This window comes from Centruroides sculpturatus, unplaced genomic scaffold (genome assembly GCF_000671375.1).
Source record: "Centruroides sculpturatus isolate CEXI.00-Female unplaced genomic scaffold, Cexi_2.0 scaffold360, whole genome shotgun sequence".
Taxonomy (NCBI): Eukaryota; Metazoa; Arthropoda; class Arachnida; order Scorpiones; family Buthidae; genus Centruroides; species Centruroides sculpturatus.
This window is the reverse complement of record NW_019384584.1, coordinates 364,755-380,367: the sequence shown is the minus strand read 5'-3', so window position 1 is coordinate 380,367 and position 15,613 is coordinate 364,755. Positions and strand designations below refer to the sequence as shown.

At 30.5% G+C, this 15,613-nt stretch overlaps 1 protein-coding gene across 1 annotated transcript in view; it reads left to right on the top strand.

Moving 5' to 3' along the window:
• Positions 1–15,613, top strand: part of LOC111624535 (UV excision repair protein RAD23 homolog B-like) — a 41,206-nt gene that overhangs the window by 14,559 nt on the left and 11,034 nt on the right. The window contains exon 2 of the mRNA XM_023367402.1: positions 1,710–1,788. Coding sequence (XP_023223170.1) covers positions 1,710–1,788 — 79 coding nt within the window. The remainder of the gene's footprint in view (positions 1–1,709; positions 1,789–15,613) is intronic.

The window sequence follows — 15,613 nt, the reverse complement described above, 5'->3', positions numbered from 1 at the left end:
GGCACTTAACACCTCCCTCTAGTGCCAAATTTATTTGTAATTCATAATTAATACAGTAGAGTCCCGAAAACTCGGCACTCGATAACTCTGCCACACCCTGGCAGGGTGAAAAAACCCTAGTTAATTTTCATAATAGACAGCTTTATGCCTCATAAAGTATTTTTCTGAGGTCTGTCTTATCAGGTAAATTACTGTACACAGTGTATTCATTAATTTTCATTTTCATGTAGTAAAGGCTTTATGCCTTCATAAAGGATGTACTTTTCCTTTGTTTAAGGGTATTTGGGCAGTTTATTCTCTGTTGTATTCTCAAGCAAACAATACATACAAGTACAGTACAGTATTTTCTGAGAAAACACTCGTACTTATTCTTATTTAACTCCATTTCCGATAACCTGGCATTTTCACAAACTTGGTCACCCTTTGGTCCATATTAGGCCGAGTTTTCGGAACTCTACTGTATTTCCAAATTATAGCTTGATTATTTATGGCAATTGTGGGTGTCTGTTATGCACTGTTGAGACTAAAATTGCATAATATAGTTTAGGTTACTTTAGTAGGTCAAACCCTTACTAGCTAACCTCACACTAATCTGTCAACCCTAATACCTTGTGGATTGTGTGTGAACGTAGTATTATAACCCGTTCACACACAATCCACGACTCACTTTGATCTCGATTTAACTACAGTCTGGATTGTGACTGTTGCCAGTCGAACATTGTGTTGTTTGCAGAGGCAGTCTGCTTGAGAAGAACCCAGCTATTACATGCAATGATAAAACTGACATAACTAAACTATGTGGTAAGTCATGAACACAAACAAACAAAATGGATGTTTTTGGTTAGAAATAAATACAGTATTTTTTCTTGCCATATATCTATTAATATGCAGATGTCATTGTCTTTCCAAATACAGTATCTTTTTAATTTCTCTGTCGATAGCCCGACATGTGTTCCACAGCATCTTGTATTTTCTCGTGTGCATAGAATTGTGGGATCTCTCTTATAACTGTATCTAGTTTCAAGAACTCTCGAGTCAATCGCAATTGAATCTCGTTTCAGTTGAGAGAGGTCGCACCATGGCATAGTTGCCAAAGTTGCCAACCTTGGTCACAATCTAGATCGAAATGCTCAGTGCAAACGTGGTATTAGAGACTGTCCACTGGATTTGATGCTAACAAGAGTATACTGTATTTCTGTATGAAAAGAACATTGTTTTCAAATGTTTTTTTGATTAACCCAAATGTTTACTCTTATTTTCTAAAATAAAATTTTAATACAATTTTGTATTTAAATTCATGATAGATTTATTTATATTTATAATCACATTAAAACTAGGAATTAGTGACTAATTAAATTAATACTTAGATAGGATCTAAATCTTTCACACACATTTTCAGAATATTTCTCTAAATTCTATTTTATTTAATCTGTCAATTTTTTACAAATTTTTAAGTAAAAATTCATATATTGTAAAATTTTAAGTTTTCCCATTAAATCAACCTACAGAAGTGTCAAGAATCCAACAAACATTTCACACAAACATTTTGCTGGATTCTTGGCTTTTGAGTAGGCTGATTGATTACAATTTAATCAGCATTTGGCTGTTGTCTATTTTTTCATTTGCTTAATTATTAAAATTGGTATATTATTAGTATTTATATTTAAATGTAATCAAAATAAAATTTTATAAATTTGTTTTTCCATCAGGTTAAAGCATTCAAAGAGAAAATTGAAACAGAAAAAGGAAAAGATTATCCAGCTGGTTGTCAGAAATTGATATATGCAGGTATGAAAAAATAGACTTTTAATAGAATTATAGTGTATTTTCAACTTAATTAAATTATTTAATTAAAATTATAATTATTAAATTTGCCATCTTGTAAATTATTAAATTTACAAGATGGCACCTAACACTTCCATCTAGAGTCAAATTGTTTGATAATCTATTATTAATATAGCTGTTATATAGCCCGATGACATATGGCAGTTGTTGGCTTTATGATAAATTTTAGTCTTCATTTATATGACTGATTGTGTAAACATTTCATATAATTCAAATATTCATTTGCATTTACAATGAATTTTACCATTTAAATTGTGGGTTAGATGTAGTTTTTATCCCTTAAAGCATAAAACAAAATTTCTTTTATTTTTTCACATTACTCTTCAAGAAAATATTTTAAATATTTAGGAACAATGAAGAATAATAAAATACCTTGTACTATAGATTATACTTTAATGGCCTTATAATCATTAATTATCATCTATAATTGTAGTTTTATGTTACTTACTAATTTATTAAAATTACTGGCTGGTGTGTATGTGTAAATGTGTTAAATCAAAACATGAATTCATTACATGGTAATTTGTTTAAGAGTTCTTCATAATTAACTTTTGTAAAATTTGATGGATTGGCAATGACAGCACATCACTTTTATCATTGAATTGTTTTTAGTTGGGTTTTACTCTATAAATAGCTGCTGTTATGTTGAAAAAGAAAATTGCAAGAAATTTAAAGAATATAGTAATTGTCAGTATGTAGTGATACGGACTATCGTGGAACCTTATTATATAGCTAATACAATAATTTTAAAAATAAAAATGTACATTATTGTAATTACATTTTAATATGAATGATTTGTCTCACATTGAAGTTAAGCAATAAAAAGTAATAGAAACAAATCATTTTGTAATACGTGTTATCATTTTGAACTTTATGAATTACAGTATAAGAAAAGTAGTAGTATGTTCACTTACAGGTTTGCCTTAAATAATGCAGAACCTTGCTTAATCTGGGCTTGAATAATTTTGGTTCTGCTGTATATACTTCAAAATTCAGTCTTTTAGTATGTATAACTTTCATTACTATGAAGTGTATTTTTAAATCCATGGATATTAAGAAATCTACTTTTTTTGTGCAGGTTTTATTATACTGTTTTAAAGTTATCAGAACCTTTATTTAACATTTTCTCAGACCAACAGATTTCAATCTAAAATCCAGGCAAAATTAGAATAGTGTTTTGGGAAAATGATAAAAAAAATCAGTTGCAATGATTTAAATTAATATTTACATCTCTTATCTAAATTAATAATTTAGATAAAAGATAGTGCCTAACGTCTACTTCTAGTACCAAATTACTTAGTTTCTAATTATTGGGTTGTTTGGAAAGTAATTTTGTTTCTTTTCCTTGGGGAAAAAACATAATATTTTTATAATAAATAAATATTTTATTGAATTATATATTGATCATTTTGGTCAAATACCTGTTGCCATCATTTTTGGTAGTAGCATGATTCCACGTTTATAAAAGTTTTGATGTTTGCTTACAAAAAACTGATCCAAGTGATTTTTGACATTGTCATTTCAAGTAAAGTTCTTACAATTAAAAAAATTTGCATAGACTGGAACAAGTAATAATCTGAGGGTGCCTGATCTGGCGAATATGGTTGGTGTGATAGCACGTCCCATCTAAGTTATAACAGTTTCTGACGAGTTACCAAACTTGTGTGAAATTTGGCATTATCATGGTAAAACACTACACCTGTTTTGTTGATCAATTCTGGCCGCCTTTTCTGTTTTCAATTTGTTTACTTGATGGTAGTACACTTTCGAATCAATTGTTAAATTGTCTGGTAAAAGTTCAAAAAAAATTTTTCCATAAAATTCCACCAAAGAGAGCATTTCTCTTTAATTAAGAACATGTGGAACCCATATATTGAGCTTTGAAACGAAACCAATTTATTTCAAGTAATCATAAACAGTTCAATTTGACAAATTTAATCTCTTAGTGCTTTCACGTGTTGTTATTCGGCAGTTTGCTTCAATCAGTGCCTTTATTTTGTTTTCATTGGCTTCAACTGGCCATCCAGAACGTAGTGCATCTTCAATATTGAAATTGCCAGAATGAAATTTTGTAAACTAGTTTTGGCACTGTTTTTCTGTCAGTACATCTTCTCCATACAGGTTGCACAATTTTTCTCTTGCTTGAACAGCATTTTAAGTTTTTGGTAATAAAAAAGCAAAATATGCCGAAAATGATGCTTTTGATTTTCCATATTTGATGAGATACCAAAAAAGAAAATTGTACAGAATCAAACAAAATTTTTTACAAATAAGCCTTTAAATGTCAGCTGTCAAAATATATCAATATAATGAAAATGGGGTTTAAAATGAAATTGGCTGTTAAAAACACATCTAATTCTTCTAGTAATAAAAAATGAAATTACTTTCCAAACAACCCAATATATTATAATAATAGCAATCATTTGTTGTAGTATTCTACTATTCTATGATGAGAATGAATGGAATGACGACAATAATAATAATTTTAATCACAAAACAGAAGATTTTTTTTTATATTGAAAGTTTGTTATATTTTGATTAAATGTATAAGTTATGGCTAAAGCCCATGAATCAGATAAAACTAGGATTAATTGACTAATGCTAGCTTTATCCAAGCCTTTTGATTAAAGTAAATCAATTTATTAATTTTGAACTTTATTCATAAAGTATGCTTTATCCAAGTTACAAGCAGATAAAGCTGACATTATCCAAAAATGGATGAACCAAGAACAAAAACTGGACTTAATCTGGAAAATGTAAAGTCTATCTACCACTGTGTGGATAGAACTGAATATAGATGCTGCCATTCTTTGGGTATGAGCATTTTTCATTGAAATGTTAAATATTCTCAACTAGTGATGGTTAATCCTGAAATGCATATCAGAACTTTAGGAATTCTACAAACAGGGTAATTTAGAAAGGATTTTACAACTTTTAAAGTAATGAAATTTTAATCAGATTTACAGAATTAGTTGAGATGTTAATTTATAGCAAACAGTTTTATCTTGAACAGATGAAGTCATTTTGGTTCAATGTGCAGCACCATTGATGACCATATCAGTTTCTGTCTGAATTCAATTTCTTGACAAAGTCAAAACAATAAACTGCTATCACTTTGATAACTGTGACAGTGATTAGAGGTTTGAACCCAGCAGATTTTTAGTTAAGGATGGAATAAACACTAAGAACTTTAATCAAACCATGCACAAACTTAAACACTAAATCATAAGCTTTGTACTGAACTGGAACTATTTAATATATATAAGCACACAATGACACCTTTCGTACTTATTCCAGCAAATTATTCAGTTGCTGGAATAAGTACAAAAGTGTCATTGTGTGCATATATAAAAATACTAAATCTTTAATGAAATCCAGAAGAAAAAAATAGGTGTCAAATCTGGGAAAGAAATGACTTTGCTATTGGTCCTGTTCACCGAATGGACTCTTTTCCAGAGTCCATTGGTCCTGCTCACCAAATGGACTCTGGAAAAGAGTCCATTTGGTGAGCAGGACCAATAGCAAAGTCATTTCTTTCCCAGATTTGACACCTATTTTTTTCTCAATAGATTTCCTCAATAGACTAGAAAAGTCTATTGAGGAAATCTTGACATCTGTACAGTAGTGGAATGGTACTTCTTACTGAAAGTGCATGTCTTTTTGTGTCATTGTTGTTTAACTGTTGAATGAGAGACTCTTGTAGCAAATCCAGATCAGATATACAATATTGTCAGTTTTTTCCCCCCACTCATGAAAAGAGAGGGCCATACATTCTATCTTTGTTAGGAACACATTCACTTTTGGACTGACACAAGCAAGTTCCACAGTTACTTGTGGACTTTTGAAGCCCCAAATTCTTCCATAATAGGTGTTTGTTTTATCACTGTGATGAAATGTCAACTTATCACCAAAGATAATGTCTTCTCTTTCTCACTCCAATGCATGCATTTTAGCAAAGAATTTCTTATATCATTATATGCATATTAGTAATGTTTTGTGACATTGCAAATTTTTATAGTTTTAAGTGAAAATGTGTTTGTAAAAATTACCAAATAGTTATGAAATGCCAGTTTTGCATTTTACAAAATGATGCATTTTGCATTGATTTCATAGGACTACAAACAAAACTCATCCTTAGAGGAATTAGAAACTCATAGGCAACTTGTCATAGCAAAAAGAATAACTAGGGTCAATAAAATTTCAGTATCAGTTCAGTATCAAGAGTAAATTATAGATCTATTTGGAGGATCCCTGCAATTTTACTGGTTGTGGATTTTATTTTCTTGAAAAAAGACAAACAACAAATATATTCTACACCAATTTTGAAATGTACTGTACAGTACATCTCATTGACAGAATTCAATTTAATAGATAAATTTAATTTTTTTGCAAATTAATACCTCAAGTGATTCTGTAAGTCTTCTGATTAAAAGTCTATATGCTTTCAAAGTTTTAAATCCCTTTTGAATCATCTTGTACATTTTTTCAAGTGACAATGTTTTATTCATGTTTATTTTTCAATGGCCTAATTATAATATACACTCATGTTTGTGAAAATTGCAACACCATGAAGGAATTGTCAGAAATTAATGAAATTTATTCCACATATTACTGATAGTGGTACAAATAAACAATCAAATTTACAAGACAAAAAACAAAAAGAACGTCGGAAATCAGTACTTTGTGTGTCCGCCATGCTGAGTGATGATAACCTATACACATCGTGGCATTGAATCATGCAGGTTCTGAATGTAATCCTGGGGAATGGCATTCCAGATGGCTTCAACTTGATGCCAAAGTTCAGTCTTATTGTGTGCCCCACCACCTGTGTGAGCGAGTCGCCGACCAATGAAATCCCAGATATGCTCGATGGGCAACATATCCTGGTAATAAGCAGGCCATGGAAGAAGCAAAACCTGTTTTGCACTGAAGAAGGCTTGTGCAGTCTGAGAAACATGTGCATGGGCATTATCCTGCTGAAATACAGCATCCGGAATGTGTCGAAGAAGGGGGAGGATCTCTGGCTCCATAATTTCCCGTATGTAGCGATCAAAGTTGAGGTTGCCCTCAATGTGCACTAGATGGGATCAACAATTATACCCACTAGCTCCCCACACCATGATGCTAGGCATTTGTGCAGTATGACGCTAGATAACACACTGTGGGAGCTGGCATTCCCCTGTAACATCTGATGCATACTCTTCCATCATTGTACTGCAGATTGTAGTGAGATTTATTGGAAAAAACAGCTTGTTGCCACTGGGCACGCCACACACTGTGTTGCTGAGCCCATTGAAGTTGAAGGCGTCTGTGAATCAGCGAGAGGGGAATCCTGCTTAAAGGAATCCTTGCACGCAGTTCATGCTACAGCAGACAGTGACAAACTGTGGAGCTAGACAATAAAACACCTGTAGTCGTGCTCCAATGTTGTGCTAACACATGAGTGAATGCTGTACGGTCCATCACAGCCATGCAGATGAGGTTCTGTCATCCTGTGTTGTTGTGTATTGCTTGCCCCACTGCCAGGTTTTCGCCTTATTTGGTTCTCCTCTGCCCATTTCTCCCAAATACGTATCACTGTTGTGGCATTACACTGCATGCGGGCTGTGATTTCTCAATATGAAAATCCACCCTCTCACATACTGACAATGTAGCCTTGTACAAACTCTGTTAGTTGTTGGTATGGCTTCCTCTGCTTTTGACGAGGCATATTGACCACCAATGAAACGTTTACTGCAGACAGAGGAAGATAAATGGATTTCAATGCATCTACAGTCCTTTGTATACCTGGAACAAGTGGCTGATAAGGAGCCGGTTCTTGTTCCACGAATGTGCAGTCACTTTATAATTCTACTCATTTGCATGTCTTACCTCACTTTACATTTCCTGTAAGTTTGGTTCAATTTGCACAATTTCTTCATGGTGTTGCAATTTTCACAAACATGAGTGTATANGCTCTAAGTAATGCAGTTGATTTTTGTTAGATATTATAATTTCAAAAGCTTTATGTAATAAGTTCATATATTAACTTCAGTTTTGCATTTATATTATTGAAGAATATAAATAACACTTTTAGAAAATATTCTAATTATGTTCATAATGTAAAATGAATATTTTAATATAATAATTCTTTAAAGTAAGTCCTTTTACAAATGTGTTCTGAAAGTAATGAGATTTCAATTTCTTCTCTTCAGTCAACAAAATACATGCTTAAAATGAAACTTGTCTTTTTAATGACTTTTAATATATTATTTTGATAAAATTAATCTCAGTGTTCTAGCCACTCACTGAATGCCAATTTCAAATGTCTTTTAACATGCTATTAAAGATTTGTGTGTCAGTAAAACTAGAATCTGAGATCAGTGAGTTGATTAATAAATTTAGAATAAAGTTGAAATTTGCAAAGTTGTGAGAAATCAATTAAGTATTTAATTGTTCAATTGTAACTTATGAAATTTGTTTCTGTTGAACTATTGCATTGTCAAGTGAGTATACAATCATAGTCTTATATTTTTTTCTTTCTTTTTCTTGGTTTTGGTTTGAAGAGACATAAGAATATTATTATAGCAATTTAATCATTATTTTGATTTTCAAAATGATTGCCTGTAAATAATTTTAAGGAAACAAATTGAAAGTATACTTTAGATCAGTTGTTCTCAATGTTTCTCATGTCATAGACCCCTAAAATCTCACACTATGAAGGACTGCAGACCTCTGGTTGAGAAATGCAGCTGTAGACTTGTGCTTCTCAAACTTTTTTGGACTACTGTCCCTTTTCAGCACATACATTTTATTAGTGTCTTCATAAAATCAGTCAAAAATAATATATTAAAAATTAAATTTTAAGCATTTTATTTTTTATAAACAAAAAATAATTGTCCAAAAGTATTTTAAAGTACAGTAATTACCATATATCTGCACAGTAAGATGAGATACAAATTTTCATCAAAGTTTTATAGTTTTAGCATATATCTGTCCTATAAGATGACCCCCAAACTATCAACGGGCTATGAATTTAGTTTAGATCAGCGATCATCATCTGGACAATAATACTGTATAGCGTATATGGAATTATGTCCAATTCGTAATTTTTCAAATAAACAAATTTTATTATAGTTTATTATTGCATTTGGCAGCACTGTCTTGCTATTGTTGCAAACATTCACACTGATTCAGGCATTTGGGTGACCTTGACTATTCACAAAAATATTGTATGGACTATTCTATTTTGTGGACATATCCTACTCTCTACTAGTAAATAATTACAGTTTGTCCGCTTTTTATAATTGTTTTAATTTATATAAATTTCATCTAATTTTTTTTGTATCTATCCTATAAGACAACCCTGGATTTTGGGGGCTCTTTTTTTTTATTCAACTATTGTCTTATCTGCGCACATATACGGTAATTAATGTAAAAAATAAGTAACAAGGGTGGACCTGATGCAATGAGACTAATTTTTACCACATGCAGTGCAATATTATATTAGTAAGCAGCATCCTTTTTCTCTTCATCATCATCTTTGCTTTCATGCCAATTTTCTATAACCATATTATTATTAACTTTTTGTGATAATCTAACCAGTTATTTAAATTTTAGAGCTTACCAGTGAATGAGATATTACAAAAAATTGTTTAATTTATTTTATATCTAAATTTAAAAAAAAATGAAGTATGATTGAATCTAAAATGATTACAATATACATGAGTCAGAAATGCATTTCTGTCTCTTTTGGAGACCCTCTTCAGTTGGTATTTTTATAAAGATGATAAAGTAAAATATACAAAAAAGTTATAATAATAGGTTTAAATAACCATAAAGACATTACAATTAAAGAAACTGATGCTATCTCATATGTGCTATACAATATATTTCACCTTTTTTTTCTGTGTTTTCTATAATCAATTCAGCTGTGGACTGTGGTGCACACAATTAACAATAATTAATAACAAATTACATTTAGCATTAAGCAATAAAGATAATGGATTTAATACTTACTATTGAGGCTTCTGAAGGATTGATGTAAACATTACACAAAAAACAATTACTATGATATACACTTTTATGATCAGTTACCAGAGAAATAGCCTTCACAGTTCAACAAATATTATTGTAAATATTTTAAGACAAAGTCCGCCCAAATAGGGACAACCATTTATTAATTAATTAATTTCATGTTCCAGACTATACAATCTTGACGACCAACCTTTCTTTCTAAGGCTACTAGCCGCCAAAATGCTAAGTATAGTCATTTAATGCACCAAATGATAAGTTTTTATGCCAAACTAAAAAAAGGTAGCCAAATTTGGTGCAAATCTTGCAATGCTGGAAGGAATACTGAATAATGCTGGAGTTGGAACTCAAAGGATTATAGACTCAAATGCGGGAAAGGAGAGAAAGACAAAAGATAAAGAAGTGAGGAAGGTTGGAAAATTAAGGGTTAATATTTGCATAACAGAAGGTCTATTTAACCTTTCTCACTATTTTTTATCTTTTGGCTTTTCTCTCCTTTTCTCAAATTTGGGTCTATAATCCTTTGAGTCACAACTTCAGTTTTATTTAGTATTCCTTTGTCATTCACACATCTCCAAGTATTTGAAAATATTTCCTTTTCACTCAAAAATAAAATATGTATAAAAGTTTACGGCTTTGTGAAACTTCTTTTTTTGAGTTTATGCTGTTGAAATAAAAAAATAAATTAAACAATTTGTCAGTTTCATTTACACGTTTATTAGGCCGCACGTCACCTGGGGGCCTTGGGTTGGATACTCCTGCTTTAGACATTCTTCCTCAAAAGCCACGTGCATATTTAAATATGGTGGACTCTTGTTTGTGTCAACTGTTGATTATAATCATCAGTTTTGGTATGTCAGAAGAAATCTACAGTTTTATATACACTTAAGTCTATTGAAGGAAAACCCTGTTACCATCAATATTTTTTTTCCTAGTACAAAGTATAAACATTGTGTACTAAATAAATATCAATAACCCTTCTGCTTATTTGTCAGAATTATTATTGTTGTTTCCTTAAGTTTCAATAACTTATTGGAAAATTTAGCTGATTTGCATTCAGAATTTCAGGATTTTTTCAGTAGGTTTAGTTTTATTTTCCAGAATTGTATATTATATGAGGATACTATGTAATCCTATTGTACACAGTTGTATTAAGGATTTTTTTAACTGTCATAATCTAAATAAGTATATATTTTGAATATCAAGCAAAAGATAATTGAATATTTTCTGCTTTTTCATATTCTCAGTTGGCTGAAAAGTACAAGATTCACAGAAATTAATCTGAAAACAGAAATTGCAGTTTTACATTGAAATGATATATTGTTTAACATTAATATTATTATTATTATTTATGCATTGTTATAAAGATATAAATATCTACTAAAACCTGATACTTAGCAAATAGACACTCACGATTGCCATAAATAATCAGACTATAATTTGAAAATATTAATTATGAATTACAAATAAATTTGGCACTAGAGGGAGGTGTTAAATGCCATCTCATATTAAATATAATAATTATTATAATTAATTAATTAATTTAGAATAAACCGTATTAACTGTCGATAGTTATACATTAGGCTTATATATACTGGAAGAAGAGATTGGACTGAAGGTCTGGGTAGTGTAACTGGCAACGCATCTGCACAGTAAGTGGGAGTTGTGGGTTCGAGTCACGCTTTGGGCTGATTCTTTTCTTCCAGTTTATTCTAAGTGAATTAATTAAATATTATAATTATTAAGTTTAGTACGAGATGGCACTTAACACCTCCCTCTAGTGCCAAATTTATTTGTAATTCATAATTAATACAGTAGAGTCCCGAAAACTCGGCACTCGATAACTCTGCCACACCCTGGCAGGGTGAAAAAACCCTAGTTAATTTTCATTATAGACAGCTTTATGCCTCATAAAGTATTTTTCTGAGGTCTGTCTTATCAGGTAAATTACTGTACACAGTGTATTCATTAATTTTCATTTTCATGTAGTAAAGGCTTTATGCCTTCATAAAGGATGTACTTTTCCTTTGTTTAAGGGTATTTGGGCAGTTTATTCTCTGTTGTATTCTCAAGCAAACAATACATACAAGTACAGTACATTTTCTTTGTTTAAGGGTATTTGGGCAGTTTAATCTCTGTTGTATTCTCAAGCAAACAATACATACAAGTACAGTACAGTATTTTCTGAGAAAACACTCGTACTTATTCTTATTTAACTCCATTTCCGATAACCTGGCATTTTCACAAACTTGGTCACCCTTTGGTCCATATTAGGCCGAGTTTTCGGAACTCTACTGTATTTCCAAATTATAGCTTGATTATTTATGGCAATTGTGGGTGTCTGTTATGCACTGTTGAGACTAAAATTGCATAATATAGTTTAGGTTACTTTAGTAGGTCAAACCCTTACTAGCTAACCTCACACTAATCTGTCAACCCTAATACCTTGTGGATTGTGTGTGAACGTAGTATTATAACCCGTTCACACACAATCCACGACTCACTTTGATCTCGATTTAACTACAGTCTGGATTGTGACTGTTGCCAGTCGAACATTGTGTTGTTTGCAGAGGCAGTCTGCTTGAGAAGAACCCAGCTATTACATGCAATGATAAAACTGACATAACTAAACTATGTGGTAAGTCATGAACACAAACAAACAAAATGGATGTTTTTGGTTAGAAATAAATACAGTATTTTTTCTTGCCATATATCTATTAATATGCAGATGTCATTGTCTTTCCAAATACAGTATCTTTTTAATTTCTCTGTCGATAGCCCGACATGTGTTCCACAGCATCTTGTATTTTCTCGTGTGCATAGAATTGTGGGATCTCTCTTATAACTGTATCTAGTTTCAAGAACTCTCGAGTCAATCGCAATTGAATCTCGTTTCAGTTGAGAGAGGTCGCACCATGGCATAGTTGCCAAAGTTGCCAACCTTGGTCACAATCTAGATCGAAATGCTCAGTGCAAACGTGGTATTAGAGACTGTCCACTGGATTTGATGCTAACAAGAGTATACTGTATTTCTGTATGAAAAGAACATTGTTTTCAAATGTTTTTTTGATTAACCCAAATGTTTACTCTTATTTTCTAAAATAAAATTTTAATACAATTTTGTATTTAAATTCATGATAGATTTATTTATATTTATAATCACATTAAAACTAGGAATTAGTGACTAATTAAATTAATACTTAGATAGGATCTAAATCTTTCACACACATTTTCAGAATATTTCTCTAAATTCTATTTTATTTAATCTGTCAATTTTTTACAAATTTTTAAGTAAAAATTCATATATTGTAAAATTTTAAGTTTTCCCATTAAATCAACCTACAGAAGTGTCAAGAATCCAACAAACATTTCACACAAACATTTTGCTGGATTCTTGGCTTTTGAGTAGGCTGATTGATTACAATTTAATCAGCATTTGGCTGTTGTCTATTTTTTCATTTGCTTAATTATTAAAATTGGTATATTATTAGTATTTATATTTAAATGTAATCAAAATAAAATTTTATAAATTTGTTTTTCCATCAGGTTAAAGCATTCAAAGAGAAAATTGAAACAGAAAAAGGAAAAGATTATCCAGCTGGTTGTCAGAAATTGATATATGCAGGTATGAAAAAATAGACTTTTAATAGAATTATAGTGTATTTTCAACTTAATTAAATTATTTAATTAAAATTATAATTATTAAATTTGCCATCTTGTAAATTATTAAATTTACAAGATGGCACCTAACACTTCCATCTAGAGTCAAATTGTTTGATAATCTATTATTAATATAGCTGTTATATAGCCCGATGACATATGGCAGTTGTTGGCTTTATGATAAATTTTAGTCTTCATTTATATGACTGATTGTGTAAACATTTCATATAATTCAAATATTCATTTGCATTTACAATGAATTTTACCATTTAAATTGTGGGTTAGATGTAGTTTTTATCCCTTAAAGCATAAAACAAAATTTCTTTTATTTTTTCACATTACTCTTCAAGAAAATATTTTAAATATTTAGGAACAATGAAGAATAATAAAATACCTTGTACTATAGATTATACTTTAATGGCCTTATAATCATTAATTATCATCTATAATTGTAGTTTTATGTTACTTACTAATTTATTAAAATTACTGGCTGGTGTGTATGTGTAAATGTGTTAAATCAAAACATGAATTCATTACATGGTAATTTGTTTAAGAGTTCTTCATAATTAACTTTTGTAAAATTTGATGGATTGGCAATGACAGCACATCACTTTTATCATTGAATTGTTTTTAGTTGGGTTTTACTCTATAAATAGCTGCTGTTATGTTGAAAAAGAAAATTGCAAGAAATTTAAAGAATATAGTAATTGTCAGTATGTAGTGATACGGACTATCGTGGAACCTTATTATATAGCTAATACAATAATTTTAAAAATAAAAATGTACATTATTGTAATTACATTTTAATATGAATGATTTGTCTCACATTGAAGTTAAGCAATAAAAAGTAATAGAAACAAATCATTTTGTAATACGTGTTATCATTTTGAACTTTATGAATTACAGTATAAGAAAAGTAGTAGTATGTTCACTTACAGGTTTGCCTTAAATAATGCAGAACCTTGCTTAATCTGGGCTTGAATAATTTTGGTTCTGCTGTATATACTTCAAAATTCAGTCTTTTAGTATGTATAACTTTCATTACTATGAAGTGTATTTTTAAATCCATGGATATTAAGAAATCTACTTTTTTTGTGCAGGTTTTATTATACTGTTTTAAAGTTATCAGAACCTTTATTTAACATTTTCTCAGACCAACAGATTTCAATCTAAAATCCAGGCAAAATTAGAATAGTGTTTTGGGAAAATGATAAAAAAAATCAGTTGCAATGATTTAAATTAATATTTACATCTCTTATCTAAATTAATAATTTAGATAAAAGATAGTGCCTAACGTCTACTTCTAGTACCAAATTACTTAGTTTCTAATTATTGGGTTGTTTGGAAAGTAATTTTGTTTCTTTTCCTTGGGGAAAAAACATAATATTTTTATAATAAATAAATATTTTATTGAATTATATATTGATCATTTTGGTCAAATACCTGTTGCCATCATTTTTGGTAGTAGCATGATTCCACGTTTATAAAAGTTTTGATGTTTGCTTACAAAAAACTGATCCAAGTGATTTTTGACATTGTCATTTCAAGTAAAGTTCTTACAATTAAAAAAATTTGCATAGACTGGAACAAGTAATAATCTGAGGGTGCCTGATCTGGCGAATATGGTTGGTGTGATAGCACGTCCCATCTAAGTTATAACAGTTTCTGACGAGTTACCAAACTTGTGTGAAATTTGGCATTATCATGGTAAAACACTACACCTGTTTTGTTGATCAATTCTGGCCGCCTTTTCTGTTTGATGATGATATTCAATTTGTTTACTTGATGGTAGTACACTTTCGAATCAATTGTTAAATTGTCTGGTAAAAGTTCAAAAAAAATTTTTCCATAAAATTCCACCAAAGAGAGCATTTCTCTTTAATTAAGAACATGTGGAACCCATATATTGAGCTTTGAAACGAAACCAATTTATTTCAAGTAATCATAAACAGTTCAATTTGACAAATTTAATCTCTTAGTGCTTTCACGTGTTGTTATTCGGCAGTTTGCTTCAATCAGTGCCTTTATTTTGTTTTCATTGGCTTCAACTGGCCATCCAGAACGTGGTGCATCTTCAATATTGAAATTGCCAGAA